Raw genomic sequence first — 23,428 nt, 5'->3', positions numbered from 1 at the left:
CACAAAGACTCGCAAAGCCTGATGGCACCATAAACTACATCTGATGAAGAGAGTCTGATGCCCGTGTCTTACTGATGCACGTTTCTGTTCCTTGGGAAGGATTTTATTCAAATGTGTGCTGTGAATCCTCTCCATTTCAACACCTCTATTTCTAAGTGTTTATGTGCATTTATTGCTGCCATCCAACACAATCTGTTAAAGGTCAGGCTGAGCGGAGCTGAGGGGAGAATCTGAGCAGAGAGTCTCTCGCGCAGGAAAGACGACGGCTACTCTGCTGCTGATCTTCTCCGCTCAGTGGGAGTATAAGTTTCTCCTCTTTCAGGAGAGGAGGAGCAGGCTTACCTCCGCCACAGGAACTCCCTCTGGGGGGCGACAGTGCAGAACGATCATCCCGTTGATTGGCACCTCCTTCCCCTGGGGGTCCTGCTCAAAGTTTTTCCTCAGGTCTGTGTGGGGAGATAAGAGGCAGCTGTCAGGTGTCAAGTGTTACGGTCAGCCTGGCCTCAATCCTCTTCGGCAGCTAACGCGCCGGCCTGCCCCCGGCTCTGCACGCCACGACCTTCAAAACCCAATATAGCTCGTGGAAGATAGAGGATCCCGTGGCCCCTGTGCTAGGTAATCTGTTGACAAGGTGGTTTGGAGGATACACTGGGTGGGAAGGGAAGTGCACGAGGATTGCTCTGATCATCTCGGGCATTCATGTGCATACAATGGCGACGGAGCCCATTCTGCCCCGTCTTTGAGAGGCAAACTGCACTGCTGCTTTCCACTGACAGCCTTTAAACTGTCAGCCTTATAGGACAGAGGGAAGTCGCCTTTGAATTTTCAACATGTGTTTCATGCACACTTGGATCGGGAGTGATTCCCTTCACATCAGAGGGAATACGACAATGACAGTTCCTTTTAAAACCTTCGACAGGTTGCTGCAAGTGCCGCACAATGATATGCAAATCCCAGCAGATAAAGATTTTGACATCACAGCTCTGAACTCAAACTCTTACGTTCTTCAAACGGCAACAAAAGACGTGTGATTTGTCTGAGCCGTCTCTTTTGGGGTCGTATAACCCAATCAAGTTTAAAAGAGTGAATTCAACCCAGCGCGGGGCTGTGAGATTACCTGTAACACCCTGTGGCAGCAGTATTGGATTTGGACAACACCAGCTGTGAATAGCTGATTGTGTCTAAACTTGATCAGACAGCATTTGTTTCTGGGAATTGATTATTTCACCACCGACAAATCGGATTCGTTTTCTGTTAAGATAATGTCGGCTCGCTGTGTTCTCACAGTTTGGTCCAAAATCAGCGAGAAAAAAAAAACTTCAAAAATGTCCCTGCTGTCTTTCAGCTGCAGACTGTTAGAGGTTAAACTCACACGAACAGACAAAGTAAATCAGTTTTGGGGAGCTGTCACTCCGTGTGATCATAATACGACCGGGACCTGCAGGAGGAAATCGTGTTTTTTGTCGCAGTGACTGACAGCTAGTCACACTTTCCTTCGCTGTATTTGAGGAGCTCTTATTTGTCTGCCTTTATCTTTATTTTTGATTTATCTTCTGGTCTGATGGTCACAGGAAAAAGCTCCGGTCACTCCCTCCTTCAGCTCTGACAAACCAATCAGTGCTGGCTAACTTAAAGTGCATCGCTACCAGTGTGCCAGCGCTGAAAAGACCCAGACACCAGATTTAAAACACTCTGACATAAAGACAGGTTTGACCATGTTTGGCACAGGCCTGAAAGCTCCTACACTGCAGGTTTAGAGTCAGTAGCTTATTCTTGCTCATTTGTCGGATATTTTGCAAAAATGCTACATGCAGCTCAGACCGCCGAGGTGTTTCCATACTCACAGGCGATGCGGACGGTGGCCTTGCGACTCTTGGAGGTGCCCAGGTGGCTCCAGGCCACGCAGAGACACCAGTAGTCCTCGGGGCCGTGAAAATCCTCCACTTGCTGTCGAGACACGTTGATCATCACCTCGCGCACCTTCAGCCCTGCGAGGACAGAGAGGATAAGACAGTTAGAAAACCGCGGTATAGAATGTGTTGGATGTTCTGTCGATAAAATCTGTGAGCTGACACGGATCCAACAAACTTGAAAGGTTTCACGTTGGGTTTTGATCGTCGAGCTATGGACAAGGTTTGGATTTGATTAGCTCGGCTGGTTAATGAATAATATAGAGGTTCCTAAAAATGTGTTTACTGTTGCGTCAGGTTTGGGCCTTTAGTTGCACAACATGAATGAAATGATCTAATGAATGTGCCTCCATCTTTCTGATAGAAAAGAGACAATCCTCAGTAATTCCTACTTGGAAACAGGAAGAGAAAAAGCTCACGGCTGCATTAGCTTTAGACGAGCTACTTAAATAATCCTGTGAATTAACCTGCTACCATCAGCTGATTGGAGTAATGTTTCTGCAGGTTTACGCACTGGATGATTTAAATATTTGACCTGATGATGGCGCTAGCGTAAAGATCAGGTCATTAATGAATTTTTGCACAAAACGTAACGTCAATATGTCGAGTAGGTGTTGAGATCCGTTGCAGACAGACCCGCAGCCATGCCGCCATCAGAGCTGAGAGTCTTGCTTTGAGTCTTGGATGGGCTTTGAGTGCGGCTCATGAAGGTCAGGTCATGAAGAGGCTGGGTTCATGCCTTTGCTTCAGGCACGTGCAGAGCTAGCGCAAAAGGGGAAATCTGGAATAGTAAAGCCCTGCATTCTAAATAAGGGTCTTTACTGAATCTTAAATCAATACCTCGATACGTCCACGGGCTTGTGTCAGTGATCAATGGGTTTTACAGGATTAGTTATGCATAAGTTCTTAGGAAAGGCTGACACACTTCCTAAATCAGCGCGCTCTCTCCCCCTCGCCGCTCAGCTCTGAGAGCATCGCTAAGGAAACCTGGCAGAATCGCAGTCCCTCGAGGGCCTCGACTGTGTGTTTTGAGCGCTCAATGCCGCTAACAAGGGGAGAGCTAAATCAGCTGTAGCAGAATTAGCATTAATAATTTGGACCACACTTAACCACTTCAAAGAGCATGTGTAGGCTCCCCGCGCAAGCGACACAAGGACACTGTTGCATATTATGTAACACAAAAGGCATGTGAACACAGCGCGCAGCACAATGCTCTTATTCTATTGAATGCATTAAGGAAAAAAAGACACTCTCTATTTGAAAATCCTCTTAGGCAACACGCTGTAAGCCCGTGGTTGGAAATGTTCGTCACCCTGTCATATAGCTTCAGATGGGTATACAGCACCCCATTTTTAATCTGAGTCATCGGCTTAGGGCCTGTCACATATGTTTTCTCACTGCTCCTTGGAGCTTTTTTGCAGCCTGCAGGCCCGATACCCACGGCTGGATTAGTGGCGAAAAGAAGTGCAATGTGTTCGGGACTGAAAAAGACCAATAGCCGAACCCCTCCACCCGCTCACTCCTCTGGCTCTGGTGCATCCACCCTCTCTTATAAATAACACTTTAATCTGACATGCTCTTACTGAAGTCAAACAGTCTCATACTGCGGCTGCACAGCTTGCGAAGCGCCGAGCAGGCTTCCGTATGAATGCCAATTAAGCCCGAGTGAATGGCAGCGGAGCTACGCCAGTGGATCCATGCTGGTGTTCGCGGTGAAATTAAGAAATGGAGAACATTTAGTGGCAGGCGGTCTCCGCCGCGCCGGGGGAATAAATGACAACAACAGAAAAGTGGGGCTTCTTCCTTCTTTGTCGCACCAAACACGCTCGACGAGCGGTGAAATTGTGATACAAATTAGGCTGGTTCGTCTCGATGTGGTGCACTGCGGTGTACGTGGTGGACCAGGGTGGTTGGAATTGTGATTGACGGGCCTGGAGAGGAAAAAAGGCGTTTTTTTAAGAAAAGGGAAAAAAAAAACAAAGCCGCGGCTCTACGGTCGGTGCCTCCTAGTCGCAGCCCCTGTAGAGACTGAAACACAAGCATAATTCATAATTTCTTGAGCAGCGGCAGAGAGCTGGCAAGTGACAGTGAACGTGCAGGAGGGGGGGGGGAGAGACAGCGGAGAAAATAATGACTAATGGCTTTCCATGATGCCCTGAAAAGTGTGAGTCTGTGTTTTAGAGAAGAAGAAGAGGGGAGGGATGACAAACACACTGATGGAGAGGAGGGGAGAGAGAGAGAGAGAGAGAGAGAGGAAAGGCGGCGGTAAGCTTTCTCAGCAGAGCGACACATTTCCTGGAGACCAAAAACCGGCGTCGACAGGTGGTTTGCCGGGGAGACGGAGACTAGCGCTGCCACTGTGTCATCTGTCAGCCCTATTTGTTTATAGGCAGAACACTGTTGACAGGGCTCATTAGAGGAAACCACTTGATCTGCACTCCTCCCCAAATCCCCCCCCCCCCCCCACTCGCACTTCTCCTGAGTCACTTGATAAATCCATCCAAAAAGGCTGAATCACTCCTGAGGAAGGCACAACGGCTGAAATAAGACACGAGACGCGGGCTGTTCCCAGAGCGTTGCTTTATGTGCAGCAAATTTTAGTCCTGCGTTATCTTCTCTCAACCTCTCTCTCTCTGTGTCCTCCAGTTCTCTTCTGTTAACCATCTAATAGAGGTAAGAAAATTAAAATATCTACCAAGTGCTCTGGCAACAAAAATACCAATACCACTGGCTCTGAAGCAGAGGGAATTCGGCCCTGCCCTCACTGTTCAGGTGGACATTTGTTCAAATATCATTCAAGTAATTCACAAAGTAAAGGCCTTGGTAAGCATTTTACACTGTAACCACTACATACTGCATCTTGGTTGGGTTGGATTCTTAATTTCAGGATAAATCAAGGCAGGGTTGGAGTTGTAATCAGCTCTGCTCTGATGAACGTAAAGGCGGAGATAGATAAATAGGATAATAGCCGTGTGGCATAAATACGTCTCAAGTGACCGCATCTTAATTTCCGGCTGTTTATGCAAATATTTTCACACAAAGAAAGAAATAATGTAATGTTTAACATTTGCTGAATGAACAAGAAGTCAAAAGTAGAATTTATTGTAGACAGTGTTTCTCAAAGGTTATACAGTAAGTCTCAAAACTGATTTTTCAAGGGAATCCGGTGACTTTTTTCCACTTTGCTCTGCAAAGAAGTATTCTGTACTTGAATTGATTTGAAAAGTTCACATTTTTACTGTCTGTAGGTTATGTTCTTTAATAAATCTGGTGTAAATGGTGAAATCTTTTGAAACAGTGTGTTCAAAACAGCTGCTGGGAGGTACGACGCACTTCAGACTGAGAAGCAGACAGGATCAACTTTAAACACACAAAACGACAATGCCACAAAAAAACAACGCTTTTTTACAAGGAAAGAAACATCTTAAGTTATTGTATTTACTGCCGATTTTACAAGAAGGCACCAATGATTTTAAATTTGCCATAGCCGTTTCACAAAGACGATTAAGTTTCTCCTCGTGATGCAACAACTCTTAAAACGGCTCAATTTGTAAGGGAGTCTGGGATATTATTAGTTATTAGCCGTTATTAGTGTTCTGACTCCTTCACTAAGTCCATGTCTGTGACATTAACACTCAGCAGTGACTTCTTGTAACAATTGTGTAAAGTAGATAACAACAACAGTTATTTACATCATTAACGTTAAGAATACTCATTACATTGAACAGCTCATTATTTGTGATTAAAACAACAGTTGTTGGTAATGTTTTAGTATTAGTGACCCTCATAGATGTGTGATTGGACTGCTCCCATTGGCTCCCACGTAACTCGAACCCTGTGCACCTATATTATTATTTTTATCGAGTAATTACACAATCATTGACAGCCGGTGAGGAGCTGAGGGCTTTAATGAAGAGGTTCGATGCCACCTTCAGCGGCTCTCATGTCTTTGGAAGCAAGGTGTGAAATTGCCGCTCACCTCCAGCCAACTGCGAGTAAATTATGGCGACGGCTGCTGAGTTAGTGGGTTTGACAGGAGGCGACCATCGATCAGAGCCTCTTTTCTATACTCAATAAACCTTTCTGGCTGGTTTAGAGGAAATAGAAGAAGAAAAAGACTGAAAGAAACAGATGCTACTTCTTGATCCACCTTCCGCTGTGGCCGGTTGAAAAGAGTTCGCTTCCCCTGCTGTGTTTTATATCAGCCGCTGGATTTACAACACCGATATGCAAATTGTGTGATGGTTTAGCCGGTTTGAGACGACTGTGGCAGCCGCCGTAATAACGGACGCTGCGTTCCCGCTCGGCCAGCGAATCGCATTCTGGGTGTTTATGTTCTTATCAGCGTGTTTTACAGCGTCGTCTCCTTTTTGATGCCTTACAGGAGCCGTGCAGATCCCTTTACTGATACGTACCACCGTTAAAAGGACAGATGCTCGTATCTTTACTCGCTGTGATGTTCTGCTGCGTCTGCATGCTAATAAAGCCGAAATCACAGCGCTGTATTTATCAAGAGCTTGACGCGTTGCCACAGGTTGTGTTTTCTGAAATGTTTTTCTATAATCTAAATTATAAAATACAGCACAACTCATCATTATACGTTGTGTTATACACACGTAACCTGAGCGTGTACACTTTATATCGACAGCGGTCTGGTTGTGTTAGCTCGCTTACAATTACATTATCTACATAATTCTACATGTTGAGGTCAAATTCATGTTATTTCTTTGCATTCGTGTCAAAAAGGTGATCGGTAGAGGTTAATCTGCAGTCTGATAGCTGATTGTAATTGTAAACAAAACCAGATATTAAGGATGTGCACTGGATCCCACATTAACAGTGTAGTTCAAAAAAATTAGAGTGATATTCTGTGAAAATCTGTAACACAAATATTCTAACCTTTCATATCAAATGTTAAATATAATATATGTAAGGGATAATGTCCGACGAGGTCCATTATCAGGAACTAATGAACGATGCGGAGGCCGGAAGCGTCCGACGCACAGTCCATGAATTTGTGACATCATCCCTTACATAAAATATTACATATATTTATTATATTCAATATCCAGCTCACACCGCGGTCGCTTGCCAAAGACAAAAAATGAAACATATATTTTAACGTTGTTTTTCACAAGCAGTGACTCTGTTTCCGTGGCAACACCTGCCACTTTTCTAGCTTCAAACAGTGTACTGGAGACCTTTTTTTTTCCTCTGAGAACAGCTCGTTTATTTAGTTATGGGAAAAAATGAATATATCTGAGGTTGTTTCATTACCTCAATAATATTGTAAATATTCAAATTCAGAGTTCCTCCATTCTCCGGTTCTCCATTTTTTTTTTTTTTTATGATCGTAAAATGCCTCTGAGACAAAGGCTAATAATAACCAATAATCATTCTGTTTTATTTGTTTGCCCATGTGCTTGCCAGCTTGCTTGTGTGCCGCCCACATGCTGTCAGAGCCACGGGAGAAAATTTTAAGCGAAACCGACAACACCACACTTAAGATCTCAGAACAACATTAGCACATTAACGTCTTCCTCCATCAGGGTTTCATTATGTCCACCTCAGCCCGCCGAGTAAGAGAGAGACTGGTTTCCACAGACACACACACACACACACACACACACTGGACTTAATGCTGACAGAAGAGTCCTGCAGGTACTGTTCTGAAAACTCTCCCTGCTGCTCAGTAACTGGAGCACTTACAGTGCAGAGGCTTTGTTCAAAATGAATCCCTAAATTAGCCGCCATTTCACTCTGCCCACATTCATATTGCATACCAGCAAAACTGGAGTCAATGCACACAGACACACACACACACACATACGTGCATGTGCATGGAGCCATTAGAGTCTATTTCACCTATATTTTTGGGGAAGGATATTTAATAGCACATCATTTTTTTTAATCCCCACCAGAGAAGAGAAACTTTTATCTCCCAGGTCCATTAGGCCCCGTGCCCACTTCTTGGCTGTGTAAGCGGAGACAGCCCCAACCCACAGCCCTGTCTCCTTGAAATGATACCCAATTTCAAGCCTGCAAAACGTGAAATCAAGCCTGACGAACCCAAAACATACCGCTAACAACCAACACATCTTGCAGTGTTATGAGACGGCGAGAACAGACGTGACACTATCCAGCGTTGGTGGGAAACAGCAGCAATTAGAGCTATAGTGGCTCATAAACAAAGAACAGGGACGAGTTGTTTTGTGCCTCCCTGTCTGCGTCTGTTTGGGAGCTAAACGCAGATTGATACATCAAGTCGGCCGCCTCAAGTGAAAAGTCATCACTGGCTCCAGTGTTTCAGTGTAACTGGATATGGCACGGGTGTTTGCAGGGAGTAAGCAGACAGAGAGATGGTGCTCAGTTTATCTCTCCACATTCATCGCTATTTCGTTTCTGCTTCAGGTAGCATCTATAAAACGAGTTTCAGACTGCACCATATTGAGCGCATTAATTCTAATCACTGGAACAACACTCCTTTGTGTTTTAGAGCAGAATTTGTCTAAATTATACCTGTATTAGCTTCATTATCTCCACAAGTGCAAGTCATTTTGTTGTTGTACTGTGGTGCAGCACTGCCAAATAAGCGGAGAGGAAAACAGTGAACTTATGCGGTGTACCGGGTCCATCAGCAGTCTTGGTTCAGTGCCCGTCGGGGACATTTGTGGTATGTCGCCTCCTCCTCCCTATCCCCATGTCACCGATCGAATAAGAAAAGTGACCCTTCAAGTCCTGAATTTTGTCCTGCTCAAATCATGCAGCACAAAGCAGCTCCCAGAGTCGTCCTGCATCTTGACTTTCTCGAGTAAGTGTCGCGGAACACCTTCCCAAGGGGTCAGAATTGGATATAAAAACACTAGTGCATGCATCGATACTCCTGTGACGGCTCAGGTATTAAAGCTGAACCCGCTGAGTCATCAGCAGCGACAAAAGGCTCCTTTCTCTATCGTAAAAAAAAAAAAGAAAAGAAAAATCAAATCTTTACAGCCTATAGTCCTCAGCCCTGGCAGCAAACATGCGGTAAGGCTAAATAAAATCATCTCGAGGAAAAAAGAGAAGTTATAACCCTCTCCTTTCCCCCAAGGAGTATATAGTGGTGGCGAGAGGGTGTGTGTGTATGTGCGAGGTGTATTGTCCAGGCCACGTTCGGTTAACAACCCCATTAACTGGCTCACAAAGCAACCCCGTGGCAACAATAACATCAATCCCGGCTTTAGAGGCCATTATGTTTCAGCACACCGTGCTGGAAAACTGAGGCGAGGTGAGGCTGCAGCAGTGGAGTAGCTAGAAAGCTGGGACGGTGTCACCGAGCTCAACCACCCTCTGTCCAGCCGGTAACCCCACCCTGACCACACACACACACACACACACACATTGACAAGGCTCCAACATGCCTCCCTAAGCTGCTTGGCAGGTGTGGACTGAGGACATTTATCTGCTTTAGTCAGGCCTTCACACTCCACGCACACTTGCACACAGTTGTGTTTCAATCACTTCTGGGGACGTTACATAGACTTACATTCATTTCCGAGAGCCTTACCCTAACCATAACCACCACATGCCTAACCCAAACCCTTTACCTTAGCTTTAACTAAAACTTAACAAAACATTAAAGTGAAACTCTCACCAAAAAGCAACCAAGGCTTTATTTGTGATTGAATATGAGTCAAACCTTCTTGTCAATGCATAATTACAAAGAAAGAGGCACTTTTAAGATTAACCGTAGTTTCGTGTTCGGGTCAAACTCATTTTAAATTAGTAGTGCTATGGGCAAATTAGCAATAGCATCAAAATCACTATTTTTAAAACACTGAGAAGGTTCGACACAACATGAAACTTTGCTTGTAGTATCACCAGGGTCTCTACACATGAACACGAGCATTGAGAACATTGTTTGTGTACACAGAGTTTACTAAAAAGAAGGTTTTTGGACAACTCACATTAGCAGTAGCACCTCCAGCGCGCCACCGTCATGGCAGACAAAAAGTATCGATCCCTGAGTGCGACCTGACAGGTAGGAGGTCCACCATTACTCTCCTTTCTGTTAGGTCGCACTCGGGGATCGACACTTTTTGTCTGCCATGACGACGGCACGTCAGAGATCCAGCTCCAACGGTGAGTAGTTCAAAAACCTTCTTTTTAGTAAACTCTGTGTACACAAACAATGTTCTCAATGCTCGTGTTCATGTGTAGAGACCCTGGTGATACTAACAGCAAAGTTTCATGTTGTGTCGAGCCTTCTTAGTGTTTTAAAAATAGCGATTTTGATGCTAGCGTCAGAGTGCTCCTGTACTCAATTGAAGATTAGCTTGCCCCAAAACGAAACTACAGTAAATCTTAAAAGTGCCTCTTTCATCGTAATTATGCTTTTACACAAAAGTTTGACTCATATTCAATCACAAATAAAGAGTTTCACTTTAAACCAAGTCTCCACCCTGAAGTTTTATGATTCATGTTATGGGGACTCACATTTTGTCCCTATAGTGAAGGCAGGGCCCCACAGTGTGAGGGAGTCATTGGATTTATGTCCCCACAACGTGAGTAATACAAGTCCACACCCTCGCATCACACCACACACACAGGCACACACACCTTATGTCCAAACACTGTCTTATTATGTACACATGCGTACATGGAAAGCCCATACAGGCAGCACAGATAACATATTCTACCCAGATGGCCGCGCCACACACATAATGTAACTATCATACAAACACACACCCCACGTAACAATATGTACGCACAGATAAATACCACCCACGGCCAACACACACACACACACACACACACACACAGTGTGAAACGTCTTCTGCAGTGTATGAAGGCGAGAGCTTTGTCTGCTTGCTGCTCACCGATGATAACATTCACACTGCACAGATGCGGAAAAGAAAGGTCAATGATCCCCCCCCCCACACTTCCATTCTGCTCCATGGGTTAACTACTGAACACTAGGATTCTATATGAAAACATGTTTGTGTGCAACTCCAAGTGCTTAATAGCCAGATTCCTCCAAGGGAGGCTTAACTGCCTCAATTAAAATCACATAAAGGAGAACGCGCAGGTCCCAACAGCATAAGCACGTCTTCTCTTTTAGAACAAACAAGGATAAAGAGTTTCCCCTGATAGAGTCAGGTGGATGCTGCTTTTCTCACACACTCCCGGGATGGAGGCAGTAATCACGATTAGGGAAGTGCCAAGAGAGGCACGGCAGATGAGTGACGGCTCCCCCCTGCTGTCCCCGGCATATGGGTGGGAGGGGACCGGAGCACCCAGGGCCCAGAGGATCAGTCAGCTCTCCCAGCGGGCGCCCTGCTGAGCGTCTCCCAGATATGGTGAGACAGGGGGGAGGTTTTCATGGCAACTGTGCGAGGAAGTGCTGAGGGTTTTCTTCACAATAGGAAATAGGACAGCGTTTACTTGAGGGGATGGAGTTTAGGAAAATCCACCTACACTCAGCTTTATCTCCTGAGGCTGTCAGGAATCAATCACGGTGGCTTAATTATGTGGAAGTCTTGGTCTGCATTACAGCAGGTAGCATTAAACAGAGGTGTGTGAGGAGAGGAGGTTTTAAAGGGCCAATGCAGAAGAACTTTGGTTCAAAATGTGCAAAAATTAACTACCGTTATCAACAGAATGTGTATAAATAGCAGGTTTGACCCTCTTTGATTACAGTGTATTGTGTTGGAGAGATAACTGCTGAAGTGACCATGCTAACCAGCTAGCTCCAGGCCAGCTGGGCCCAAAGCTCAAAACACTAAAAACTCACCTGGTCACCTGGTTGCTTATTACCTTACTACATGCATGAACTCTAATTATTTACTCATAATTGCCCTTAAATACACATGAGCACCAAACTGCAGACAAACTAATTGGTTAAATAGTTACTAAAGATTCAATCGGTTGATTTATAAAGAAAATTGGTGACATGATCTTTCTTTTCCTTGCAATTTCTTCCAATGAACCCCCCAAGGTCAACATTTAACTTCTTCCTTTTTCTGTCATTGCTGGTCCATCTTGAGCTGCTTGCTTTACCTCAGTATTGATTTACTCATCCCAAAGAAAATAAATAGGTGCACTGTTCCCCGCGAAGTGCTACCATAAAGTGACACGGAAATTAGCTTCACGTTTAATTTGAAATCCACATTCAAAAAGGTGTTGTGTCCAGGTTTTTAGCAGTAGATACAAGAACTGTAGATTGAGCCTGCCTATATTCTGTATGTTCTCCTACAGATTTTCATTCTTGTGATCATCACACTTGAACTCCCCAGTGTTTGACAGACTAATGAAATTCTGTGGCTGCAGCTCCTTATGGCAGATTCCATTACAGGCTTTACAGACTGACACCTCAAACACTGTTGAGTCAAATCCTAATCCCATATTGGTCTCAGCCCTGGTAATATTCTTTTCATATAGCTCCCCTCATATTTCTTCCACGCTCATGTCTCAGATAGATATCAGTAGAGTTATTAGTGGAGCAGAAGGCTCGGAAGATAGCTGTAAAAATTAGACAGCAGTCCAAGCTTATCCGAGCTTCTATAGAAGGATTCACTCAACTAATGTGTCCAAACAGCCGTCTGATGAACTGACTGGCATCATATGCATCATAATTACACTGAATATGATTTTAATGAAAGCAGCTGTCACTGTATTTATTCAGCAAATGATTGAGAAACGGCTGAAAACTTCAAAAACATCTAAAAAAACTGGGAATGTTCTGCTGTTCCTCAGAGAGGGCTGGTTGTCACATTTTATGCAGTTTGAAAACATGAAAGAAATCTGAATTCAATATTCTAATCGAGAGAAACAAAAATACTGGAGAACAGCCCAAACATATCTAGGACCATGGCTGGATTTACATACTGGGTGGTCCAGCTGCATAAACTTGTTGTTGTGCCACCACTGACTCCTGCTTCACATGGACGTCTGAATATTTTCCCAAGACATCAAAAAAACAACCAGTACCTGAAATAATACGACCCCGGTCTAGTTTCATTGTGTTATTGTTTTAGCCATGCTTCTGGTTTCGTGTTACTGATTAATCTTCAATTAGTTGTGGATAACCTTTTATTGGTTGAATTGGTCTAAATTCTCTGATTCCAACTTCTTTAAAGGGACAGTGTGTAATATATCAAGTATTTAGCGCCATCTAGCTGTGAGGTTCTACATTGCAACACTCCTTTGCTCAACCCTCCCGTTCTGAAGACGTTCGAGACGTTCGGGAAGCTACGGTGGCCCTGACGGACAAGAAACTCATTTTCAAAATATGGACTCTTACCCAACAGCATTGAGTATTTGTACTGATTCAAGTAATGAGGTAAAGATGTAGTTAGTTAGTGTTATTGTTAGTGACGAGTGCTTTCGCTGAGCTCCCTCTCAGTTCCACAGACAAGCTAGCTCTGAGCGAAAATGCGTTTAGCCTTACTACGTAGTACCACATAGTGCTTTGTGTCCCTTGTGCTATGTATATTCAGATAGGTAATTCTTTGCTCAGGAGGATTAGTCAGATTGTTGGCAGAGGTAATTGTACACCAATGAGGACTTACTTATGAACGAAAACGTTGATTTGAGTTAATAAATTACTTAAATCGTTACACACTGTCCCTTCTTTTTTTTTTCCTCCTCCATGACCGTGATCAAACCATTTGATTGCATCAATGTTTTCCACCCTTATCGGACATTTTATAGATCAAACTAACTAACAGATTAATCAACAAAATAATCAACATATTAGTCAGAAATAAAAGAATCAATAATTGCAGGGTTGGTCCACCACTTTGGTCCATACTGAAAGATTACAAATCGCCAAATATGTCCAAATTCAATGGATTGCTTTGGATTTGTGGATGGACAATAATGAATACTACCAATTTTCATAATCCTATGACTATCCATGAAACCACCTGTGACATCAGTGACAACATGGTGGACATATTTAACAGACATTTTATAATGTTCAAACATGCACTGCTTTTTTCTAAATCACTTCACGTAATATTCACAGTCTTTCACAGTTATAAAAGTGTGAACTTCAAGCCTGCATAAAACCTGGAACCTCATCTAATTTTTGCCATCGCCTGCCAGCTCCTGCAGTTCAGTCGGTATGCCTGAGTTAGCATGAACAAAGGTGGATGAAACCTCTTAATAACAAGAAGGCATTTACTGGAGACTTCATCATGATATTCTCATAATTACATTGAGCTGCATCAAGTATTGCTGTGCATGCAGTCCGTGAGAATAAAGGAAATTATCTTGATTACTATTTCTGTCCTCTGCATATCTCATCCTAATCATCTCTCTGCATTGTTAAGCTGCTGTAATATGTTCAAATGACCTGATGAGAAATTCATCGCTGGGAAAGAGTCCAACTTTATTTTCCTCTATGCTTCATCCAACTCTGAAGTCCAGAGTTAAGTGTTGAAATTCAGTTTATTTATAAGATTGGCGAGAACATCAGTCCCGTCTTAAAGGATGAAACCCTCTTTCCTTTTTTACACATCCTGTGTATCATCGGTTTGAGAAGGGCATTCCAGAGGTAGTTTGCAATAATTTGTATTTGGCGTCTCCATTTCCCCTCAACCTGTCTCATCTACTTCTACTTTACTTCCACCACTATTTCCCAGAATGCCTTTCAACAAGGGGTGTGAGCCTTGCCTTCAATCTCTGAGGGGTTTCTGAGCAAATAAATATATTGTTGCTCACGACCCAACCACTGTGAACACTGGGGTGTGTCTGCAACCTGGCCCTTGCACGAAATGTCAATTGCCTTGTAGCTGCATTGCATTCTGGTCCAGTGGGGTTATTGTGGGTGGAAGAAAAAGGTATCTTTTTCTATTCTGTGATGGATTTGTTGCTGTATGATTGTTGAATGTTGGTCTAAAATGGTGAGTCTGGACAGAAGGTGTCAAGAGATTCACACTAAAACCTGAAGTCAACAAACACAAGCAGAATTGACACGATGGGTGTTTATTTTCTTGCTAAAGAAGCTTGCTAAAATTTAATCTGCAGCTGCTGACAATGTTTTTTTTTATAGATGGGACTAGAATAATCTATAAAAAATGCAATCAATATCCATGCACACACTTTGCAGGATTGCCTGTCCTCTGGTGCTGTGCAGCACACAGTGCACAGTCCGTCTGCAGCTGGGGAACTCAAGGGCATTGTCAGCTTTATCAGTGCCCAATGATTCATCAGGGTAGTTGGTAAATAAGAGATGCTATCAGGTGCTCCTGGTGGCATTGAGGACCCATGTCCTAATCAATAACATTCCAATTCTTCACTGATCTTCTTCTCTGATTAGCCGCACTAATCCAATACACAATGTTGCTGTCTATTACTGAGCGAGGACAAAGCCTTTCTGTGAAGACTGCCCTTATCTGTGGTTGAGTTTACTACTGATATGAGGCAGGCCTATGCCAGGGGCGGTGGCGAGATCATCCTCGGGCTCTTCTAATTGCTAATCCACTTGGACCAGCAGATAGAACGGTGATTTCACTTGGCCTGGCAGCGCCACAGGCAGTTAAGTGCAGTGATTGTTCTGAGGCGGAGAAAGTTTAGGTAAAATGGCTCAGAATTTTTTTCAACTCCCCAAATTAGGGAACGGGAGACAGCAGAGTGGCACGGGTAATGAACAGGTTAAGACAAGGAAGGGCGGGTGGGCTGTCAGTCAGCGAAGAGCGGCGATGGCAGCAGGCACGTACTGATATGGGAAGGCTGATGAACAAGCCGAGCCTAATTTGACTTAATGAATATGAAATATGCATCAAATTTCCCTTTCAAAATGATCTGCGAAGAGCATAACGGATGGAAGGAGGAAATTAATCTGCATTAACTAGTCAGTGTTAAGCTTCTAGAGACTGATTATGGAATGGAACTGATTTTCAAATGGTCACGTTACACACATTAGTGCACAGATTTCTGAATAATGCAGCCCACACTGTAGGTAAAGGATATAACTATGAGTTTGTCATTTGTCACACTTCGTTTTTTTAAAGCACAACCTAATTTGGATAATTGCAGTAACTGAACTGTCATTACTAGAGTTGTAACGTACACCAGTCACGGTTCGGTCCACAGTTACAGCGAGAAATAAAAACAAAAGCATCTGTGAATGTTTATTTTATCTATATTTTGATGAGATTTTAGTGTCAAAGACAGACAAAATCCTCTTTGCTGGGGCAGCAGGTAGCATTTTAGTATTTCATGATAAATATAAGGAACATTTTAAATTACTGAGCAGTGCACTTCGTGAACACTGAACAAACACCTTCCCAGAAGGGGCAATAGGTCACAATAAGCTATAAATCATCATAAAAATAAAACAACTTCCACCTTGGCTACACTTAAACAGTCAAAGAACCCAAAAGTTGTGGATTACACTGTAGTAAGTGATACAATGAGTATATTCAATGTGTTTCAATCCAAATATCATGCATCCTTGGAGCACGCCGTACTTGCAACTCTCTCTCAGTTGTTGTTGTATGAAGTCCAGGTACAGAAACTATTTCAAGACAACTGACACACAAGGTGGGGGGCCACTGGAACTTTATAACACAAACAGTCTTATAAGACCCTGAACCCAAACTGCTCTTTGGCCAGCAGATCCGGCACAGTTCAATTACAATGTTTGCACAAAGGTAGCCACAAGGTTATCACAGTAGCATCTTGACTGAAAGATCAGGTTTGAGGGTGAATACTGGAAGGAAACTGAGGATGTGGAGGAGTCGTCATTAATCTCAACCTCTCCTGGAGAATGCAAACAGGATAGTAATAATCCTTGAGAGAATTATCAGTAACTCTGCAGTTCTCCTCAGATCTATGAAGTCTTTTTAGTGTTTTTGAGTTCACTGTTTTGGTTTTTCTGGTTGTTACTGTTTGGTTTCAGCCTCACCGCTCTCATCAGGGTCATTTCCAATTTTCAAACTGTAGGAGAAGAAAAATGTCTGTACTTTTATAAGGTTATTTTTTTTCAAGGTTCAATAGTTTCACTTTAATTCTAGAGCAAGGAATTTCATATTTTACATTGATTGATTTTAACACAATGGCTGCATGTTGTAGCCTCGAGGCAAAGCAGGATTTTTGGTGTAGTTTCTCACTCTTATCTGTCAAAGACACCGATTAGCTTCCTTCCTTGCCGGATGCTGGATGTTGATGTGGCATATGAGGTGAGCTGGCAAATACCACCAAGTGAACTTTCCCTTGTTCTTTCCCCCATGCACACAGAACAGCAAACAATTGAAGTTCAAAATTTCATTTTGCCATTATCAAGCTTACAACAATTTCACAGCACAGCAATCACACTATAATGAACTTCCAGAAGCAATTAAAGCCTCTTTCCTGTGGAGGGACCTTCATGAATACAAGAAAGACGGCTTTTTCACAGCCTCTAATCACAGAGCATTTCCAGCCGAGGTGTCACATTGGCTTTGTCGTTTGCCAGAAAATCCCTTCAGGAGGCCTCAGTCAAGTCCTCTAATCAACATGCTTCCACCTGATGAAAACTAATGGGACTTAATTCATATGGCACGCCACAGCTTCCCTCATGATTCAAATCATCACGTCGACCTGAAACTAAAATCTGAATTAGCTGAACATGTATTGGATGTAGACCTGGTGCTGGTGGATTATTCAGGCATTATTTCAAGATTTCCAGCTGCGAAAGTCTGACGCTCCACATATCTCCTCACTGATTAGCCAAAGTTATGGTCTATACACGGAATAACTCAGTGCCTACTCAAGGTAATTTGAGAAAAGTGAAAACAAAAATAAACAGAATGAAACCGAGGCTTTCGAATAATTAAAATAATTGTAACAAGGACGTTACAAATTAGGCTTTAAAACCATGATTAAAAACATAACAAAGGCATTTACGACTGAATCTGATTTATTGAAGCTTTCTCCAAAACCCTTAATTTCCAGAGCACAACATCTAATTTGCCTAATCAGAGGAAGCAAAGGCCAATAAAGCAGGTGTTCTATTAAGACGGATACAGAGAGAGAAAGTCATGTTCAAGCCAACTCTCTGCTTACACGTCAATACAAGATAATAAAGGGCCACTCAAGCGATGAAGTGTTGCATGTCCACAAACTTGGGGAACTCCAAAGATAAATACAGTAAACGGAGGCATATTCACTTACAGACTTACATTTCCCATAATGCAACTGGGTAGAATCTCATTACAACCTTCGTGCCTGGTTAACACCCATGCTTTTTAAAGTTTACACAAAACAGACTATAGAATGGTAGTTAGTTACACGTTTCCTGCAGCCAAAAACACAAAATGTACATTACGACTCATCCTACCCTCCTCGGACTCTCCATGGACTGGCAGCTGCTAGTGAACACAGTCTGACCAGGATTGAAAAACACAGCCTCCAAGAAGGCAGAGGCTAGTTTGACAAAGGGAATACAGTACTGAGGTGGTTTTCTTGCAACCCAGAGCTGAGTCAGCAAGGATCTCTAAGCAGAAAACATTTTTAATGATTTTCCAGGAAGTTACAAACTCTGAAATAGCATTAAAAATACCCTCAAAGAGAGTTGTTGTTTGGAAGGCAAAGAACACATTATACAACTTTCTTCACAGGCACAAAGAGTAAACAATGTTGGATATGTAAAATCAGTGGAATGCCTCTTTAATATATTCATGTCCTATCATACTTTTTCTAGTTAGTGTGGTCGAGCCAGCTTTCTTTCCATCTCAAAGTTAAAGCATTGTGCCAGAGAGCCTTTCCTTTTGTTTGGGAACAATCACAGTCATCGCTGTCAGAAACCAACATTGATCGGTGGTATGAAAACCAGCAACAATCAGCGGCCTCTCCAGTCTAAAGCCGGGCTCACACTACCAGAATCCTGGGCTGATTTATTCCCCATCCACCCCAGCCTGACAATTGGAGGGGAAATCTGTTCTGGGACCTTGGTCGGCTCTGATGTTCGGCACAGATTATCTGGTAATGAGAAGGGTTTACAGATCCAATCTGAAACCCTCCGAACTGCTCGCATATTCATCTGAACCACCCCAAAGAATTCAAATATATTTGATATATTTTATTTAAAATCTGAATGATTGCTTCAGTACTTTCTGAGCTGTATCATACGAACCAATGAGGGAGACATTCCGCAGCAGCTGAAGGTTTTGCCAAGGAACAGTTAACATCGTAGCCCTCGAAGCTAACGTTAGCTAACATTCTACTGTAGACTGACATTAGGATTGACGTGCAAGAATACAGTTGACAACTTGTGTCAAATTAAAGTTGACTAAACTGACTTGTGCTGTTGTTTTCTTCTGCAGGACAGTCTCAACTCATTTGTGATCCACTCAGAAATGGACCAGCTTGGAGTTGGATACATTTAATTCAAATAATTTTCTTTGTGACGTGATGGGAAATTAGACATTCCCTGTCTCTCTCTTTGTCTATACAAACCTGTGGACAATTTGTTAAAGTTGTTTAATGCTACTGGACTGTTGATTTATGGTCCAAAGGTTGCAACTTTATGTGTGCTCTCAAGTAAGTAATGTTAGTTTAGAAATCGAGTCTGCTAAGATAAACTTATGACGAGCCTCCCCTCTCTTTAAACTTGTGTTCCCATGCATCAGGTTTAGCTGCCAAGTTAAAATCTGAATAACTGTGAATGTTTTTTCTGCCTCTAGTTTAACTTTAATTGGAGGGGGGGGCTTGACCTTTAGCAACACAGTTGGCTTTTAACTTCAAACTACTACCAATATTTTGCAGTACCATCTGGTTTTTCTATTTTCATTCCAAATGAAAATATAAATTCATTGTACCAGAAGTTAATGAAACTCCACTCTCCACCCACACTGATGAAATTCTTTCGAGGTAAGCTCTTGAAGGTACGGTGACCCATAACATATACGCTCTGGTAATGAACTCTAAGGCAGAGGCCCTTAGATTAAATATTAATTTAAAAGTGTTATTTAAGCGCTTAAATATTCAAATGTGAAATAAACATGGAGTTGTACGACTGTATTCTGGCTGCAGTAAGGGAGGAACTATCGGCCGAACACAATTTTAAGAATGTGTCATTGTAACAGAAAAGCATTTGAAAATCAGTCCTGTACATTTCTGTGAGTGACGACTCGTGAAACTTGCTGAAATAGAGCTGACATGGCAAAGTATGTCCATCCATCTAGCACTGCAAGGAGCTTAGAATAAGCACATACTGCACATATTGCTCGACCCAGCTATGATTACTGAAGCTGCTCTGCCTTTGTTGGCATTTCAACTTAAACCAGCTGAGGCCACACTGACATTCTTATTGAAGGTCAGCCTAAGTAGCTGTGGACCTGAAACCATCTGCATGCTGAGAGAAATGTTGCGTTAATGGAGGAAAATCTAATAGAAAATGAAAAACCTGTGGCTTTCATATATGTATATATTTATACTTGTGCTAATATTAATGTATTTTGCTGCTAAATTAAAACCTTACTTCTCACCCTGTTGGTGAGAGTCAGTGTTAGCAGAGAAAACGATGTCTGCACTCTAATAACAACTTGTCACTTGAGAAACTGTTTCCTCAGTGCTAAATTTGTCTTACCAGCTGCCATAAACCAACAGTGTCATAAAGTATTTTCCAGGGTTTCATTTTTTGAAATAAAAGAATTTCAAACATAATGACGGACTACTCGGTGTATTGAGATTTATTCTAGCACATTTCCTGACATGAAAACAAGGGTTTACTTTATGCATCACGAAGCTGAAAAATTATTGGTAATATCAACAAAATTTCGAACCGAAGACAAATCAGAAAGATCTCCCCTGTGCTCCTAATCCTCCACAATTCATTCCAGTTACTGCAAAGCTCCATCTGTTTACGTACTTTGTGGATAGTAGTCAGTAACACATTGTCAAAATTCCAATTGAGCCAAGCCAATACTTAAGCAACGAGGTGAAAACAGTGCAAACTACTGATTGGTCAGAGACAAGTATAAGCTTTTGACACAGACACATCAACTGCATTTTGAATTTTTTTTTCAATCACTCAACATAATTTAACCGTGAAGAAGAAGTGCAGATGTTCCGCTGTTTGTTTACCAGTGAAAGGATCTCAAAAGGAAAGCAAGAGCTCACCTGACATATTTAGTAAAGATGGGAAAATTTATATTTAAAAGACGTTTCTGCTTCTGTTTGAAGAAAAAATGAGTAGATAACAATTAAATATACCGTACGTTGTCGGAAAAGTGAAGAAAAATAAGCAATAAAAATTAATGTGTGTTTGTGTGTGTACTTGTCAACCTAGCTAACAGTGGTCCTTCGTATTATCACCACCAACAGTGGACGTCAAAGCCAACAGGGGACATTTTTAAGATTCCTCGTCTGGCAATGCCTTGAATCATGCTTAAATCATGTCTAAAGCCTTCTGGTTCATTTTCTTTTCTTTTTTACTGTGTCTGCTAATTTTATCATCATGAACAACAGGAGTCATTGCTGAACGAGTTGATGTAGATTTTATCTTTGCAGAGTGAAAAATGAGGGAATGTCTGCTTCCCTCCAGATTTTTAGGCTCAAAATCAACATTGGAGGGAGTTGTTGGTGCTCTTGTCGCTTTAAAGACTGTACAGCCAGAAGTCTGTGCAATGCTGAGGGACTAGTTACATGTTGAAAAATCCTACGGAAGAATCTTAAATAATAAGTAAGACCATGCCATGCTAAACATCCCTGGTTCCTACTGGTATTTTCTTTTTCTGGGAAAAGGGAGTTAGCTCTGAGAATTAAACAACAGCCATCTCGGCTCCTGGTGTCCCACACAAGCTGTGACTCCCTCCATTATGAATCATACCAAATCATCTGCTGACTTTTTAGTTACACCCTCGATGGCTGCACAACCTTTTTCCTGATACTACATGTTATATTAGCACTGGCTGGAAAAGTTCACACAGCTTTATCTTACCGGTGTTGAGGTCCTTATACTCCTGGGAGAAGTGCTCATTCTGGTGAACCCATTCCCCGTTGCATTTGAAGAAGATCTGTAATGCCGGTGCGGCTCGACAGCGTAGCTTAATGGGGTTGCTCTTGACGATGTAGGCGTCCTCCGGCTCCTGGATGAAGTGCGGCAGGGTGCCCTGCACCGAGGGTGGGGCGTCAGGTTGGGCATCCCCTGTGGCACCTGCAAACCAACACCGCGGTTACTTCATCATCCAGCGTCACTTTTAGAAAAAACAATACTGCATCGAACAAAAGCTCCTCTGACAGACAGCTGGATACACAATTTAGCAGTGAAAAACACTTTGGCTTCACTGACAACAGTATACCAGCAACTGCTTAAGAATTTAAAACGATTGCTCGGTGGACAATGTTTTGAATTCCCCGTTCATCAAAAGCTAACGTATTATAGAAAGGCAAAGAATAAAGAGAGCACAATTTGTCCTCCATTCGATGAAAACTGTTCACCACATAGCAATTTGCAGATGAATGAAATCAGAGCGGACCAAGTGGAGAGGAATTAGGTGGGGACTGATTACCCAAATTGTGGTTGTGGAGTCTGAATACATCTTATCTCACCCACAGGGCCCAAAATGTTGGTCCATACACAAACAGCCTTTGTGCTGCCGCCAACGTGCCACCATCTTTAATGGCGATTCACAGCAGGTTACCCCCCCTTTTTCTCTTAGTGTGGCGAGTCCCCGACCCAGTTCAAAACTATTGTTCATCGTGGCGGCTGATTGATCTGGCCACAGCTTTGGAAACAACAACCTCAGACTGGGTGAGGCCGTTACTTCACATACAGGATTTATTTTTATTTTTTGGTTTAGAAATGAGGTCTCGGCCTCACTCAGTATCCTGTGCTGGCCTCCTCTCTGTAAAGCACAGAGCTCTGTGAGCTTGGACAATAAGGAACAAGATGTTTGTGCTCCTGCCATCCCCGGGATCCTTCTCAGAATTACACCTGAGTCCCATCAAGGCAGCTCCAGCTAAGCTATTCAGTGCCGTAAAAAGCCCATGAAAGCTATTATGCCCCACATCAAATCCAATTCTGTCCTCTGAAATCGAATCGGCCCTCTCACCACCTCTCTCAATCAATGTTGTCCTTGTTAAATGGGTAAATGAATGGATGCCGGTGTCGAGAGAAGCCACACATAAAACAAACAGGCAGAGGGGTGAATGAATGGAAATAATATGCTGACATTACCTTCTGTAGGACAGGTAGATGTCTTCATCGTATTGATAAACACGCTTTGTTTGTACTGTGTTGTCTTTGTGTTCAATAGACGGGGGAAAAAAAGACAAAGCAAAGCACTGAAGGGGCTGCAGATGTATTCTAATGAAATCCTCCATTAGATGGCATGGTCAAATACATTATACGGTATGTCAATGTTTTAATATTCATGGCATGCAGAGAGATTTGCTTTGTGATGTAAAAGCAGGCAAATGACATGGAATTATGGGTAGCGATGAAAGCTGGCAATGTAACCGTATACCAGGGGTGGAAGAGAAAAAAATGTAAATTCATTTTAGTTACGGTCACAAATAAGCTTTTATTAAAGAAGCCTTCATTTTCC

The 23,428-nt window shown here is 42.7% G+C and overlaps 1 protein-coding gene across 4 annotated transcripts in view; it reads right to left on the bottom strand.

Annotated features, from left to right (window-relative positions):
• The window catches only part of unc5db (unc-5 netrin receptor Db), a 171,429-nt gene that overhangs the window by 75,504 nt on the left and 72,497 nt on the right, over positions 1-23,428 (bottom strand). For all 4 annotated transcript variants that reach the window (XM_030417921.1, XM_030417922.1, XM_030417923.1 and 1 more), the window contains exons 2-4: positions 21,820-22,035; positions 1,845-1,988; positions 343-446 (exon numbers count right to left, since the gene is read on the bottom strand). In XM_030417921.1, coding sequence (XP_030273781.1) covers positions 343-446; positions 1,845-1,988; positions 21,820-22,035 — 464 coding nt within the window. The remainder of the gene's footprint in view (positions 1-342; positions 447-1,844; positions 1,989-21,819; positions 22,036-23,428) is intronic.

This window comes from Sparus aurata, chromosome 5, assembly GCF_900880675.1.
Source record: "Sparus aurata chromosome 5, fSpaAur1.1, whole genome shotgun sequence".
In the NCBI taxonomy this organism is placed as follows: domain Eukaryota; kingdom Metazoa; phylum Chordata; class Actinopteri; order Spariformes; family Sparidae; genus Sparus; species Sparus aurata.
Note: the sequence above shows the minus strand (reverse complement) of the source record. Positions and strands in the feature narration are given on the sequence as shown.